Here is a 16,854-nt window from a genome sequence, read left to right on the forward strand (position 1 = left end):
CCCTCCCACCCACCACACCCTCTTGTGACGAGGTTTCCCTGAAGTGCCCACTGGTCTCAAAAGCTCGCTTCAGCCAGGCACTGGCCCCCATATGCCTTCCATCTTGGACACCCAGAAAGGAGAACGCTCACAGGGTCCAGGCCAGTCGGGGCTACAGTGTGAGGCTCTGTTTCAAAAGGAAGCGAGCATGATCCACCTGTGTTGGAGAAAAGGCAAGGCCAGCGCTCTTTTCTTTTAAGTGGGATTTTACCATCCAGTTGCCTGACCTGACATACCTTAGTTTGATTTCAAGTCATACTTGTGTATGTATGAGTGTATATTCATTAGATATATTCATGCATTCATATTCATTATATATATTCACACATATATGTCATATGCCATATAATGTATTCATACATATATATCAATTATATATTAAGAAATAATATTTTATTATTATTGTTTGTTGTTGTTAATATTCTGCTTAATTATGGTCCCAGGTTTCCAGGACATCAGACATTAAGTGACAAACATAATTAGTTTCTTTATCCTCCCTTTGTCCTCTGGCCCCAGGAGTCCCTTATGGGCTCCCCTGAGCTGGTGGCTTGCTTTCATTGATCTCACAGGAGCCCCTTCAGAAAGCCTCTCAATGCTCCCTGGACTGTGGGCAAGGCTCAGGGCTTCAGTCAGCCTGATTGGCTCCCATGGGTCTCCCTGGCCTGTTGGTGCCACCATGCTGTCCTGCGTCAAGCAAATCACGTGAAGCTGTGTCCAGCTCACAGCATACATGAACACTGGCCAAGTGTGGTCCACTCTGTTCTTCAGAAAGCTTAAGATCCTAGGTTAGATACCGACATCATTTACAACCCAGACATGCCCATTAAAGTGCTAGCGGGTGTTTTTTCTTTGTTTCTTAGCCCATTTAGGTTAGAGAAAAACCAGGAAGGTTTATGTAACCATAAAGTCTTGAAAGGGTGCTGTCACCGACTCAACAGGGAGAATTTGTGAAAGTCACCATGTAAGGCAGTTCAGCAATAGCCACCAAGTTCAAATGCACATTGTTTTCAAAGTTTGGTCCACAGCATCTGTAAGAAACGACTTTCCGACAAAGTGGCTAAAGCCTGAGACCCAGCCAAGAGAGGCATCAAACACAGAGAGTAAGAGTTGCCTCGGACTGGGCTCTGGTGGCTGTCGCTGTTAATCCCAGAGGCAGATGGATCTCTGTGAGTTTGGGGCCAGCCTTGTCTATAAGAGCTAGTTCCAGGACAGGCTCCAAAGCTATAGAGAAACCCTGTCTTAAAAAGAGAGAGAGAGAGAGAGAGAGAGAGAGAGAGAGAGAGAGAGAGAGAGAGAGAGAGAGAGAGAGAGAGAGAGAGAGAAAGAAAGGGGGCGAGGGAGGGAGGGTGGGTGGGAGGGAGGCAGGGAAGGAGGGGGGAGAGGAGGGAAGGAAGGAAGGAAGGAAGAAAGAAAGGAAAGAAAGAGAGAAAGAGAAAAGAAAACAACAACAAAAAGATTAGCCTCAGTCTGTGTGTCCTGCCTGTGACCCTGGGCAAGGCCCTTGATATCTCTGTGCCTCTACTTCCTCACATATGAAGTGGACATAGTAACCTTCTCTCTGCTTACGGCCACTGTGAGGACTAATTGAGTTCACATTTGTAAACCACTCAAACTCGCCTCACAGCGCTGTCTTTAAATTGAGAGAGCACAAAGGGGACAGACTGAGCCTCGGTCGCTGACGACCTGCAAGCTCACCAACACCCTATCCTACCGTAGTTCCTAAATAAGCAATTTTTAAAACACTGGATTTTTTAAAAGAAATTTAATTGAATGGGCTGCTAGAAAACATTCTTACTCTTTAACAGATTGGTGCTGGCTAAGAAGGTGAGTCTTAAAGATTCACATGATCCTTCTCGCGAGAAGACCAAAGAAAAAGATTTTCTTTCCCGTAGGCCCTGACTTCCGCTTCTGCCTGTCCTTGCGTAGAGTGGACATGTTTGTGGACACACAGTGCAAACATACAGACAGGGGACTCTGAGATGACGGGATGTCCACCAGTTGGCACATTCAACGATGGGACCTGATGAAGAGTAGGGTGTTGTGCCACCTGAGGTCTTCCCCACAGGAAGTCAGAGCCCTGGATGCCCCTCCCCCAGACACGAGTGCACAAATGCAGGCCCAGGGAGACCTGGTGTGACACGGGCACTAGCTGAGATCTGTTCCTCTGTTTTGGGTGACAGCCACCCCACAGAAAGACGTTCCTTGGATAGTTGCCAGCACCAAACCGCATGACTCCCAGTCTGTTTGGGACTGACACACTGAACAGCTTTTTACAAATGACCATTTTCCCTTCCTAATTTCAACAAGGGTTTTTAAATGCGAAGCCTGTCGAATGTTAGCTAAACATGGACAGAAACGGAGCGTGGAGTCTTGTCGCCTCCCGCCCCCACTCAGGAAGCATCACTTCATGTCGCGTTTCTTCAGCAACATCAATTATTAATGTGTGTGTTTTTTGCTGACAGAGGACCTCGCTGGAAATGTAGGTTTCGTTATTCCGTTCTGGGTCGTTAACTGTGGAGAGCTGGCAAATGTAATGGCTTGCTCACATGGGGAGCCTTCATTAAGATGCATTAATCTACAGCCCATGCATTTCAATACATCGCGTGTTATCATGTTCTCCCTTTCCTTTTAATATCCCTAATTTATTTTTAAATGAGTTGCTGTTTATGTGGCCAGCTAACAAATTGGAATTCATATGACCAGTGTTGCTAAAGAAGAGAAGATGTCTGTGCCCAAAGGATGGGATATTCGTTAGCCTAGGGTGCAAATTTATTAGAGCCTTCACATGCAAAAACAGCAAGTGGAGGGAGTTATGAATAACCCAGACATATTCTTGCCTGAGAAAATCTATATGGAGAAACACGCATGAACTCTCCAATCTGAATGACACAGCAAGGAGCGACAACACAGAGTGGCAGGAGGCCTGTAGCTTGCTGCTGCCATCTGCATTGGCACGAGACCTCTGCTTCCACATCTGCCCAGTGGGATCCTCCAAAGATGAGCATCCCCGAGGAGGAGACACAGTGCCAGGGCATACGGGACAAAGTACAACCAAGCCACAAGATGATTAGATCAGCCTGTAAATGATTTTATAGGAGCTAGAGGGATGGCTCAGTGGGCCAACGTGTTTACTGTGCAAACAGGAGGACTGGAGTTCAGGTCTCCAGCCCCATAGAAGTGCTGGACGGACACGGCAGCCCCCCGGGACGTGAATCCAAGAGCAGACTTCCTGGCTAGAATGGCCGTATCCAGGAGTTCTAGGTTTAGACGAGACATTTCAGGAAGATGCTCAAAGTCAACCTCTGATCTCCACACACACACACACACACACACACACACACACAGAGAGAGAGAGAGAGAGAGAGAGAGAGAGAGAGAGAGAGAGACTTTTTAATTCTTGCTCTGGATCCACCTTAATAAGAATTGGGCTCTTCATATTAAGTTCTCTTTATACTAAAGGAAAAAAAAACTGGGTCATCTTTAAAACTGTCTAGTGGACACGCTTATAAAGTATTATGCATGTAGCTTCCTCTTCTGTTTCACTTGACTGTTTGGTTTTAAGTGGATTCTAAATTCTAGCAGATGGAAAGGTGAGAGAATCTCTCCCACAAGAAGGTCCAGAAGTGTTCCTTAAAGGGGTGTGTGTGTGTGTGTGTGTGTGTGTGTGTGTGTGTGTCCGTGCACACACATGGAAGCTTCTTTGTCCCACTGGCATGGTACAGAATTCCCAGAACAACTGAGTCTGGACTTGGACTTGCCTGGTTGTTCTGGGACATGAGCGCCAAAGCCACCAACGCACTGGCTAGCACAGCGTCCCCTGGGACTGACCAAGCTGCTCCCCCAAGCAGTTAAGAAGGTACTCAAACTAACGCGGTAGGTGTTGCCAGAGAGACAACAGACACAAATAGCTGTAAAAGCATAGGTGGCAGGGGAATAGCTCACAAGTAATGAGTTCTGAGTATTGGTAGCTTTGGTTACCGACTTAATTGATTTAAATTATTCCATATAATTTTAGATTTAAAGATACCCGTGTTTAACACCAACATGCAAATTTCCCAGAAATGTACATTGGTTCTCAGGACCCGGAAAGGCTGGCTTCAGTGCTCAGTCACCCGGCCTTTGATTTGAGAGCCTTGGTTGGACTTCTGGGTGTCCCTAGAGGCCAGACTTTTCCCTTGTACTGGAGAACTGCCCTGCTTTTGTTTTTATGGTCACAGGGGTTCTAAGCACCAGGCTTGGCTTCCTTCTCCACGTCCCTTTCCTTCACCGCATTCAAGTCTCCAGTGTGGCCCTTGGATAGACTGCTGCGTAGCAGCATGGGCTAATCTACCTGAATTTGCTCCCTTGCAGCCCCAGAAGACCTGAGGTCTGTCCTAACACCATTTGAGGGATGTCTGTCTACAGCATGGTGCAGATGTTGTGCGCAGCTCGAGGCTGGGGCCCAGAAGATGCACTACAACCAACCACTTTCCGATCTGTTGATTGATAGATCTCGAGGGAGAACATTCTATAAGATGTGTTGGGATGTATGTCTGAACTAGGCTGCATGATATCTTTATGTAGAGTCGAGAGTTGACGTTTTGGTCACTCTGAATAATCAGAACACAGCCCCTTGTAGTCTTCATGACACATCCCTTCCTTGCACTCTGCTTCCTCCCGCTGACCAGGAAGATTGGGAAGCTGTGGTGTCTGAAGTCTGGGGACTTTTTAGGCTTCCTGAATGAATTAGTTTTGTGTCACTGTAACAGATACCAGAGATAGTCAACTCAAATATAAAAGATTTATTTTACCTAAGAGTTTTAGAATTGTTGTTTCTAATCAATGGGTCCTTGCTTCTTGGGATCTGAATACGTGTTTTTTGAGCTATCACCCACCCAGGTGCATGCAGGGGTGTGGAGCTAGTCCTGTCATCTCTCCCTCCACAGTGAGTAAGTTCTTCAAGCGCGCACACTGGTAGACATATTTGTTTTTTCTGTATTGGTTTGTGGTGAGACACCTCTAGCGACATAACACAATTCGATTCACTTATAATATTTCCCCCAGTCCTATGACTTTCAGAATCTCAATTTTGGGGGGATTTTCTTTTCAGAAGCCACCCCCTCTCTTTAACGAAGTCAGTGCTGCCATCGTCCAGTCCGAACACGTGACCCACCTGCGGAATGAGGTGCAGCTGAAACACGAGCAGAACTACCAGGAAGCCTTGGTCAATATCAAGGAGGAGCTGAGGCTAATGGAAGGCCAGGACATCAAGGAGCAGCTTCAAGACCAGATCCGGCAGTGGTTCATTGAATGCAGGTGACCCTTCAGCCTCCGCTCAGGCGGCTTAGCTCAGTAGCTGGTTTTGCTGTTGGTTGGCTGGTAGCTTGTTTGTTGGTTTTGTTTTGAGATGAGGTCTCATCGTTCGGTTCAAGCCAGGCTTGAACATAAAAGAAGCCTCTTGCTTCAGCGCTGGAGTGGTGGAATTAGAAACATGAGCCTCCACCTGGCTTGCTGTGGTCTTAAACACCAAGGGATCCAGGATGGAGACATGAGGTTTCTTGACTTTGTTTTAAAAAAAAAAAAGTCAAATACTGATACTAAGGGTTCAGAGATGTTTTGAATTAAATTGCTTCTCAGTCTGTGTTTGCTCTGTGACTGCATAAAAGAATGTGTTGAGTAGGGGACAGATGGCCAGGTGTGTCTAAAGCCCATGGAGCTAGAAATAGCCAGGTCTGGCTGCCTTTCCCTTGAGAGCCAGCAATCCTTTGCTTTATAGGAGCCTTCTTCAGGCTCTGAGCCCGGGTCCTCCATCAGTCAGAGGCAGTTGTGAATTCTGGGCCCTAGGACTCCCTCAAGTGTTGGGTTACTAGTTCTGAGGCCAAGACCCCAGGCCTATTCTTATATTAGACTTCTTATTGCCTTTTGATGAAATGCCATGTGGTCTGAAACTTGTTTGCTGGAAATGTTTTAAAGTATGTCTTTAAATAAAGCATACTTTAAAACAAGGGTGCTCTGTCATGGGTGCTGAAGAAGGAGACTCAGACATCTCCTCCCATGCTAGGGTGTTGTATTACCCCTACATTAGGTCCTGAGACATTCCAGTGGCCAGTGCTTGTCAGCTCATTGGGTCTAGAAAACCAAATTGTGAGGAGTAGAAAAGTCATCTCTTCTTGAAATAAAACCACAGCAAAGAGTGTATGTGTGTGGCAGGCAGGCTGTGAGCAGACATCCGGGGACCCTACCCTTCCTGGGGCCTAGACTTACGAAGTTCCCTCACAGAAAAGAACCCGGCAGAAGTGAGAGAGCCTCCCTCCAGGTCATCATTCCCCTTCTTGCCAGTGAGGAGGCCTACAAGGAACAGAGGGAGACTCGCAGATAACAGCTGGCAAGAGGCAGGGGACCTGGTTCCAGCAGCTGGAAGCCAAGCCCTGTCTGCAGCCACGTGTGAGCTGGGGAATGGACAGAAGGCAATGGTTTTCCACCCCCCTCTGTTGCCCTCATCTGGAAACTGAGCACTTGTTCCCTGCCTGATAGTCGAACTTTATCCAAAACTTCATGGTAGGTCTTAGGCAAGGCAACTGTATGCTTTGGGCGAGAGAGTTCTTTTAAACCCTTTCTTGAAAATGGCATTTCTATACCTTTAATGATTTTTCTCAACTTCAACATCGATTGACTTTGGGAACTTTTCCTTTGTCTGGGAGGGGCATTGAAATGAGGATCTCGATGGAGAATTCAGAACTCATTCTAGGAGACAGGTGGGCTCATCCTGGGGGAGGAATATACAGACAAGCGCACACACCCCCACCTTTCCTTCCCGCCAATCTCCCTGTCTTCTCCTCCTGGCGATGGTTGCGCAAATGCACATGGTTGTCAAAACTTATCAAATCCCACTCTTGAAATCTGAGCAGTTTATCACCTGTCAATTATACCTCAACACGCTGTTAGAAGCTATGAAATGGGTAGGGTACCAGCAATATGCCATCGTGTTACAGTGTGTCACTTCTTAGAAATCACGTGAAGAGCTGCTGTTTCTCAGAATGCTAACACCCAGTGTATCAGCCTGACTCTCAACCCACACCCGCTCATAGCATAAGGGAAAAGGTTGTACTTCTGATTTCAAACAGTCGCTTTAGGTCAACTGTCTTTTTCTGTATAGATGTATGATCAGTTCAGGTGTCTTTTTCTCAAGCATCTTGCCTGATTCCTTTTCTTGTGGAGCCTGCCTGCATAAAGAACCAAACAGCAAACACCCAGCACCACGCCTGGGTGAATAGTAAACCAGACTGCAGGTGTAGACAGACACCTGTCAGTTATCACTTTCATACCGGGTCACATGGTATGTTAGTGTTAGGTGAGTTCACTGTTGTGTGTACATCACAGGTACACATACACACACACACACACACACACATCTGGATGCCCAAGCCTCCCTCCCTCATGACTGGCACCATGATGCTTCTAGAGTGTGTGTGTGTGTGTGTGTGTGTGTGCACGTACGCAATAATAGTATATAGGACATTGTGAGATAGCACAGCACCGTATTCTGTCACACTCCTCCAAATGGCACACTGCTTAAAGGGAATGAGCTGTTTACTCTGGAATTCGGAACTCAGTGTTCACAGATCGCTGCTGACAGTGGGTCACCGAAGCCAAAACCACAGAAGGCAAACTGCAGATAAGGGGCTCCTGAGCTCACAACACATGGAACAGCCTGAGATGCGTGCGCACACGTGGAAAGCGTTTGGAAGGAAGGGTGCAGCAGAAAGAAACTGAAGGTTGCCTCCAGCTAGGCTCCCGGGAGAGGGATACTTTAGAGTCTGTCTTCTTCTGTACTGGGAGAATTTTTTTTGTTTCAGTAAGTATTGTTTTTATGATTAAAAAATCAGATAAAAATACACGAGAGATAAATAGGCAATCAGCTTGTGTGGATTTAAAATATTTAAGACACTCGGGTTGTAGGGAAGTAGAGTAACGTGATGTCTTCATTATGCATGGCTGTATCGTTCCCAGTGCAGTATTAAGAGGTATGGAACCGGGTATGAATTATTTTCCCTACCTGAGTCCTGGGAGGCCCTGACTGTCACTCTGGGAATGCCCAGCTTTTTCAGCATTTATGAGTTTCTTTGAAGATACAGCTGGTGGGTCCTCTGAGGACACTTCCTCCTGACCCCACCGTCTGGGGGCTGGTCCGAGGCTCCCTCGCGGGTACACTGGGCAGACTCCACAAAGGCCTAAGAATTCCTCTTTTTGAAGTAATGTGAGGTCGAGGGTAAATTTATTTTCCTAATTGGATTAAAGTCATCTGATGGACTTTGATAAAGAGCTTTGCTCCTTGCTTTTTTAAATCAAAAGGCAAATAAAAGCAAATATTGTCTTTTGAAGTATGAAGCACGGTCAGTTCTCAGAATGAATTCCAAACGATGGGCATGGCAGGGCAGCAGACCATGAGAAGCTGCAAGCAGTCGGCAGACACTCACTCACAGCTCATCTGGTCAGCATGTATGGGCTCCAGCTCCCCATGCTGCAGAGGACGGAGCTGACCTCTGAGGACTGGGTCACAGTGTGCACACCATGCCCTCTGATTATTTGCTTCTTAAGCTTTAAAAAATGAATAGTTTTATATACATGTACCGTGAGTTTTGCTTGTTTTCAATCTCATCCTCATCTCTCATCCCCTCCCCCTCCCACTGAAAAGTTAAACTTCAAAAATAACATATATTCCTTTGAGGTAGAGTTGAAAGAAGACAGTTTGGCCTGTGTATAGCCTTCATTTCAGCATACAGAGTCAGTGACAGTGAACATTTTCTGTCTAGCCCCTTCTCGTCTCTTTTCTCTCTAATATATATTTTAATTAGTTTTATTTATTCATATTTTTGCTAATGTTTAAGTTCAGTGTTTCAAAGTTGAACTTTCTCATGACCCTGTAATGCTTTCCAAATATTTTTTTTAATGAATGCTTGGCATTCAATTGCATGGCTGCACTAGTTAATAAACTGATTGTAATCTTTTTAATATTTTGCAGAGCCGATAAAAAGGCTATCAAGTGATCTTGGAATTCGTATTAATTTCATTTTTTCAAAACAAGGTTTCTCTTGGTAGCTCTGGCTGTCCTGGAACTCACTCTGTAGACCAAGCTGGCCTTGAACTCAGAGATCCACCTGCCTCTGCCTCCTCCTTTGGCCTGCTAGGATTAAAGGCATTGCACCACCCAGCTAATTTAGTCATTTGGGGGTTGAGAATAATTCCATTTCTGTTTTTGCTTTGAGACAGGGTCTTGATAGGTCTAGGATAGTTTTGAATTCAATCAAGATCCTCCTGCCTCCGAGTGCTAGGATTTCAGGTATATAGCCCCAACTTATTTGAGTTTGTTTGTTGATAGTTCTTCATCTCTGACCTGTTCTGTCATTTATCTACTTCTCTGTGTTGTGGTATTGGGTTTTTTTTCAAATGATCTCTGATGTCTAGTTGTGCATGTGAATGTTAAAGATTCTTTGCTTTGGCATGTTTTTAGAATGATGGCTGCTTGGGTTTTCATTTGTCATTGGTATGGCAGGGAGGCATCAAGCCCAAGCCCTTGCCAGGTACCTTCCACACCTCTCCTCTGGTGTGTCTTCTCCCCCTCTTTTACACTCCAAGGGCCTAGGATCTCCTGCAGGGTATGACAGTGTGCACGTCATCCTTGCTATGGTGTGGGCTATTTGAAACAGCAGCCTTTGTCAATGATCTCCATCTGGGAAGCACAACTAGTTAGAAGCTGTTTCAGTCGTTGGTTAAGCAAGAACCAACTTCTTGGGCTTTACCTTCATCCCTCCTGCTAGCCCCAGGGCCAGACTCAAAAGTGGGGTTCCCCAATGTAGGTCCCAGAATCTCATTTGCAATGTGGTCATCTTAGTGGCTGGGTACATCAGGTGTACATATGGGGGGCGGGGGCAACTGTTGTTTCTTGAATATTTACTCTATCTCAAGAATGCTTTGCACATGAACTCATTTGACCTTTGTGCCAGTTGCTTCTGTTGCCATATTAAATCGCCACACTCTTGGTGACTTAACAGGGAGCTGGAAGTCTGAGATGAAGGGGCGGAGCTTCGTTCCCTAAGAACTCCAAAGATAATCCAGTCATTGTCTCTTCTAGCCTCTATAGGCGGCTGCCATTCCTTGGTTTATGTGTCTAGGTCACTCTAGCCCTTATCAGTGGTCACATTGCCCTCTCCTCTGTGTGTCTCTGACCACCTGGCACATGTCTTGCAAGGCATTGAGAACAACATGGAGGGAAGACCACAGGACACAGATAACCCCTATTAGAGGTTCATTCACCTCTTCCGGAGCCATTCGTCCGTGTACGGTGTCACAGACTCCAGGAATTAAGACCAAGGGACTTTTCAGTTCACCACTCAGCCCGCCACACGCCTACAGCCCTATGAGACAGCGTGGTCTCCTTTCCACCCATTGAGCCACACTGCAGGTCTTTGGGACGGTCTAGATAGTCACTACGCAACAGGACTCTCTGCTGCACTGGAAATGTTCTGGATTCGCCACCTAGTACAGTGGTATAAGATGCGTCAGTCTGGGCACATCTAGCAGAAACAACATGAACGTTTCCTGGGCTGGAGCTATGCAATATGATCCTTGATGATGGGCAGTAGTGGGTGGTAGCAGTGTAGGGTGGGGCACAGTTCCCAGTCAGTCCAGCGACCTCAAGGAGAATCTGTGGTGTGCTGTGTGATCAAGCTGGGATGCTCAGCAGGGCAGATAATATTAAATGCATTAATATCCACTTACCACGCTTTCCAACTTGCATTGTGTTTATGGGACACAGCCCTGGAAGTTGAACAGTCGCTGTATGTTTCATTTTACTTCATTTGAATGTAGGTGAGGCAGCCACATGTCCCCGGTGGCTGTCACGTTGAGCAGCACAGCCGAGAGGATGTTTGTTTCCAGAAATCACTTACTGTGCTTGGTGTGTGTCTTCACTTGAGACATCCAATACAGACGTCCTGAAGTTTCAGGGACCAGTTGTGAACATCATCCCAAAGTCTCACGAAGGGGTCTTAGCTACAGCATCATCCAATACAGAGTTATGAAGCAGAACTCCAAAGCCCAGCTAGACTGCAACACCCAGAGCCAGTCTATGGAATTGGGGCTCTCATCACTGAAGATGCAGCAGCCTCTCCTCTTCCCAGTCACCTGCATCAGCGCCATGCACACTGTTTCTCTCACTAGAAAACCAGGACTAATTCCAGGTCTTAAGGTCTTTACAGATGAAAATCCCAAGTTTGTTTTGGAGTCTTGTGGGTCCTCTGCCCACTGCCGTTCATTGTTAACGGACTTAGTTTAGTTTCTGTTGCTGTGATTAAACACCCGGACAAAGAACAGCATAGGAGAGGAGAGGTTCTATTTGTATTGTTAGCCCAGGTTACAGCCCCTCATTGCTGAGATATCACAGAGACGGGAGCTGGAAGCCATTGCTCATGTCATATCCACTCGAGAGCAAAGAGAAACAATGCACCCTTGCTCCCTGCTTCTGCTACTTCTCTTCACTCATGCAATTCAGGCCCAGCCTAGGGAATGGTGTCACCCACAGTGGGCTTCATCAGATACTATTCAAGCTAATTCCCAGAGATGATAGGCCTACAAACCAACCTGATCTGGGCAAGTCTCTCATTGAGGCTTTCTTCTCAGGTTATTCTGGATTATGGCAAATTGACAGTTAAGCTAACTGTACTGTGGAGGCCGCACACACGCATGCTCTCATGCTAACTCGGGAGTCGAGGCTCTAGAGTACAGGCTGCGTGGGATCAGATCCCCACTCTACCACTTAGTCTTTGTGACCTTGAGTCATACCTCCTCTGTCTGCCTTTGTTCCCTCATCTAAATGTGTGTTGGTGATGGGGACGGTCTTAATGCCTACTTCATGGACAGAATAGTATAGATTGATAAATATGATGCCATTAGAATAATGTGGACTCTTGGTGCTTCATCAGACAGGCTACTTGGGGTTCAGAACATGTGTTATATCCTTGGTACCCCATGTTTCGTCCCTGGCTCTAGCACTCTGACATCTATAGGGGATCTCTGAGTGCCAGCCTCAGTATCCCCTACAGCAAGCATGGGACTTAGATCTGAGGGCGAAATGAACTCTCCACTACACACATTTTTTTATCTATTTCTTTAGTCTTTTCCTGATGTTCTCTTCCTATTTTGTAAAACTTTCAGCTTATATATACACACAAAACAAAGGCAATTCACTGAGCTTGGACATCCCTTTATCTCTAAAGGTCCCAAATGTGATCTGTATGAAAGACCCCTTTCCTGACTGCGTGTCCTGCCAAGTGGAAGATAGTGGCAGGGAGGTGACTTCTCATGTATCTCAGAGAACAGAATGGAGATATGGCTGTGGGAACCAAGGTTATTGACTGTGTGACTAAATGTCTCACTAAACGATCCACAGAGTGTGTGGGGGGGGGGGAGATGACCTAATATACCAGTAGATGGGATAGAATTGTGCCCAATAATTCATATTCTGCTGAATCTTGCACCAAGGGAGAGTGCTTATGGTTTCACGAGAGATCTACTGTAAGAATACCCGATATACAAAAGGTGGTGGCCCAGCACATTGTGAACTGGGTTTATCTCCTTCAAAACGCGTTCATTCTGGTGGGTCAGCCTTCTGCTCTATCAGCTGAAGTCTCACTGCATGGTTCCTGCGGACCGGACCGCAGCAGACATCCACAACTATGGACATGTTTTGTGGCCTCTTAGTCACAGTGCTGCCTACCAACCTACAAAGGAAGAGGTTGGCTGGTGGGGGTAGTGGAGAGAGGAAGGTCTGAGAGGGAGGGAGAGGGGTCATAAGAGGGTCGTGACACCAAACAGCGAGTGTGGAATGTACTCAGGCCCCGGAGCAACCAGATCACCGGCAGAAGTGCATTCTTTCTGGAGGAGGGTTCAGTCATTGTGAGGGAGGGGGAGTGAACTGTTTTTAAAAAGTAAAGTGCAATTTAAATTAAGGCTGCTCTCCACCCCTGTCTTAGTTACATGTTAACCTTCGACATTTTGAGACTGGGAGACCCTGGATGCCAGGTCCTGTCTTTTCCCATTTCACGCACTGGGAACTCTAAAGCCAGCCGTCACTGCAGAGTCCCCGTGCTCTGGCCCTAGGAGGGTCAGGCTGGGAGCAGAAGTTTGCTGGCTGTGCTGCTGTCTTCAGTGGACATCAAACCCTTGGCCTTGACACTGACCTGAGGGAATGGAGTCCTGTTTCCCCCCACTGCAGCCCTTGCACTCCCTGGTGGAACCAGCAGCTCTTCTGCGCCACCTCAGCTCCTATGAGCTCAATCCTAACGGTCTGCCCTTTCAGATGAAGCCACCTGCCTCCTGCTCTGCTAGAGAGGGGTCTGTGCCAGGTGCTCATAACCATCCCCTAAGAGGCATCTGTCTGATTAATTCTCTAGTCTTCCAGCTTATTTCCCTTCCACATCTTGCACAATGACTAGCGCCATTAGCCCACACAGCCATCAGGGCAGGCTCCCCCGCCGCTCTCCCCCCCCCACCCCACCCCCCGTAAGTGGAGCCATCCTCCCCACTGCCATTCTCATTTTAATGTCACTACCATCTCTTTGAATTCTTTACATAATACAGATGGACAACACACCCGTAACCATGGTAACAGTATACCACCAATGAAATCAAAATTAGTAACGTAGAGACTGGGAAGATCTAAGTCTCAAATTTTATGTAATCCCTGAATCAGACCTAACATACCCTGGAGGCTTTGAGGGGCTTCCTCGGGGTTCTTTTTTAAAAAAAAATATTTATTTTATTATGTACACAATGTTCTGTTTGTGTGGATGCCTGCAGGCCAGAAGAGGGCGTCAGACCTCATTACAGATGGTTGGGAGCCCCCATGTGGTTGCTGGGAATTGAACTCAGGACCTTTGGAAGAGCAGACAATGCTCTTAACCACTGAGCCATCTCTCCAGCCCTTCCACAGGGTTCTTGACTGGAATTCTCTCTCAGCTCCGATCCCCAATGCCCAGTACATCCCTAACTTTTCCCATTACTGTGACAAATACCTGAATTTAAGGAAGAAAGGGTTTGCTCTGGCTTCCAGTTTGGGAGAGTACAGTCTTGGCAGAGAAGGCACAGTGGCAGGAGCATGAGGCAGCTGGTTGCAGGGCATCACGGTCAGGTGGTCGCAGGGCATCATGGTCAGGAGGCAAGGAAAGGTGACCGCTGGTGCTCAGCTCACTTCCTGCCTTGTATTCCCTTCAGGATCTCAAGCCCTAGATCGTCTCCCCACAGTTAACCTGATCTAGAAACTCCCTCACAGATGTGCTCAGAAGTTGATCTCCTAGGTGATTCCAGATCCTGCAAAATTAATTATTATTTTAATTAAATATTAAAAATATTAGCCATCACACCAACATCTCCTGCCACAAAAGACTGAGAAATGACCACCACCACTTTGTACAAAAGGAAGGTGGATATTTTTATTATTTTTTTCACTTCTGGTTTTTTGTTTGTTTGTTTGTGTCTTAAAAATTGAGATACAATTTAAATGAAGTTAAGTCTGCTCCCCCATATACATCTTAGTATGCAGTTCTGTGATTTAAACTTTACATTTTAAGTCTGGGAGACTTGGGTGCAGGGCCCTGTTTTATCCCTCATGCTTTGGGAAATCTAGAACCAGCTCTAGAACCAGCCCATCAATGCAGGGAACTCTAGAACCAGCCTGTCAGTGCAGGGTCTCCTGCTTTGGGGGCTCCAGAACCAGCCTGTCAGTGCAGGGTCTCCTTGCTTTGGGGGGCTCTAGAACCAGCCTGTCAATGCAGGGTCTCCATGCTTTGGCCCTGCAAGGGTCAGCCTGAGAACAGAAATTTGCTGGCTGACAAGAAGCAACCTAAATGAGGAAGGGCTTATTTTGACTTTCAATTTAAGGAGAAACAGACACTCATGGTAGCAAAGGCATGGAAACGGAAAAGTCAGGACGTAGAGAACGACAGGAAGTAGGGCCAGGCTATTAGACCTCAGAGTTCACACCTAGTGATGAACTCTCATGATGCACCACCTTTTAAAGGTTTTACAGCCTTCTAAAACAGCATCACATGGGGGAAACTGAGTGTTCAAACATGAGCCTATAGGAGATATTTCATGTTCAAACCCACAGTAGTGCTCACAGTCATAGGTCTCGTTAGGTACCTCGAGGGAGCCCAGGTCTTTGCCCACTCCTGATTCTTCCTCCTCCTTCTCAGCTGTTTCATGTCTTCATGCAGCATAGTTAAAAGGAAAAGAGGGAGTCACAGAGAGAGAAATAACATGGTGAGGAGGGAAGAGATGGAGGAGAATACAGGGATTTGAGAAATCCCTGGCTGTGGCTTGTTCTAGTTTTCTCATGAGACATTTGCAGATTATAAACGTTGAGCAACTTGGCTAGAAGTCCACCTAGTGACTAGCAGACAGAGAATAAAGATGCAGAAGAGAGACTTTTAGACATGTGGACATTGTGTAGCTCCAGTGTGGTCTACTGGGAAAGGGCAGGGCTTCCCTCTAAGAAGTTTCAGCGGCATCAAAAGAAGCACGAGCCTGCTCCTGTCAGGTACCCTCCGGCGGTCGGGAACTGATCTATAGCTGTTTTATTCTTCATGATTTCTACATTTTCTTCCAGGACCCTTAGTTATATTCAATGGGAAACAGAAGTTTGAGGAAGACAGGGGGATGGTCGCACGTGGAGAGATGAGTCAGGGGCTCGTTATTGCAAATTCTTTGTGCAATTACACATTCCGTGAATTTTCAGAAGCAGCTGTGGTCAACAGAGGAGACTCAGACACACGTGTGGGGGACCCGCATAAGAAACCAAATTAGCTTCCTCCCTGCCATTGCTTTCATGGAAAATGTATGAGGTTGAACAGAGGACACGAGAAAGGGCGGGTAAGGACTCAAGGTCCAGGCACTGTTCACTGAGGCTTCAGGGACAGGTGCATAACCCACGTGAAACACATGTTTTGGTGTGGCTCATCACAGGAAATCAAACTCAGAGCACCCAGGGCCTCTTGTGGTCCCCAATCCAGGTACCAGAGCTCGCCTCTGGTAAAGACAGATGCTAGCCTCTACAGCAATTACAGTAGGCTAGTTTCCATTGTCTAGACCCGTAAATAGGTCCAGGCAAAAACCTTGGGCCCTTTGCAGTTCTCAGCATACGCCACAGACTGCGGGGACGGAACAGTCTTCTCCACGATAATGGTCTCCCAGAAGCACCGTGGCCACTAGCTGCCCTTTGTGTATCTTCTTTCTCCAAAGGGTGGCCCAAGACCACCCAAGAAATGAAAACCTGTCTTAGGCTTAGACGTGGCCTAAATACTCCTGTCTAAGTATTTCTGCTGCAGTGTGTGTAACCCTATGGTGACATCACACACAGGTCTTTCCACTGAATAGACAGAAGCGCTTTATTTCCGCACTTTGTGGTTTTTGTATAAACACTGCTAGGACAGAAACAGCCACACCTTTGTGTTTTATAAATACAGTGACACTCGCTTGCCACTTGGTCAACCGAGGACAGACGGTTAGAAAAGGACAGGACAGATGACAGACAAAGCTCCTTCCTACGGGAAATGGACAGGGAAGAGGCTGCCTGGGTTTGAGCCGTGCTTGAAGGGAAAGAACAGCTAGGAAGAAAGGCCTTTGCTTTTCTCCTGACAGGGCCAGCTCTGTCCTGAGCATTAATTCTCCTACCAAAAAAATTGGCATTTGGGACAGGAAAGTAGAAATAGCATCGACATGTCACTTTCTCAAGAGAGGAGCAAAGCCACCTAGGCTCTCATGTCTTCCCTAATGTATTAT

The 16,854-nt window shown here is 46.7% G+C and overlaps 1 protein-coding gene across 1 annotated transcript in view; it reads left to right on the forward strand.

Annotated features, from left to right (window-relative positions):
- The window catches only part of Iqca1 (IQ motif containing with AAA domain 1), a 120,376-nt gene that overhangs the window by 20,532 nt on the left and 82,990 nt on the right, over positions 1–16,854 (forward strand). Inside the window, exon 6 of the mRNA XM_042055621.1 lies at positions 5,129–5,334. Within this exon, the coding sequence (XP_041911555.1) occupies positions 5,129–5,334 (206 nt within the window). The remainder of the gene's footprint in view (positions 1–5,128; positions 5,335–16,854) is intronic.

Source organism: Arvicola amphibius, chromosome 8 (assembly GCF_903992535.2).
Source record: "Arvicola amphibius chromosome 8, mArvAmp1.2, whole genome shotgun sequence".
In the NCBI taxonomy this organism is placed as follows: domain Eukaryota; kingdom Metazoa; phylum Chordata; class Mammalia; order Rodentia; family Cricetidae; genus Arvicola; species Arvicola amphibius.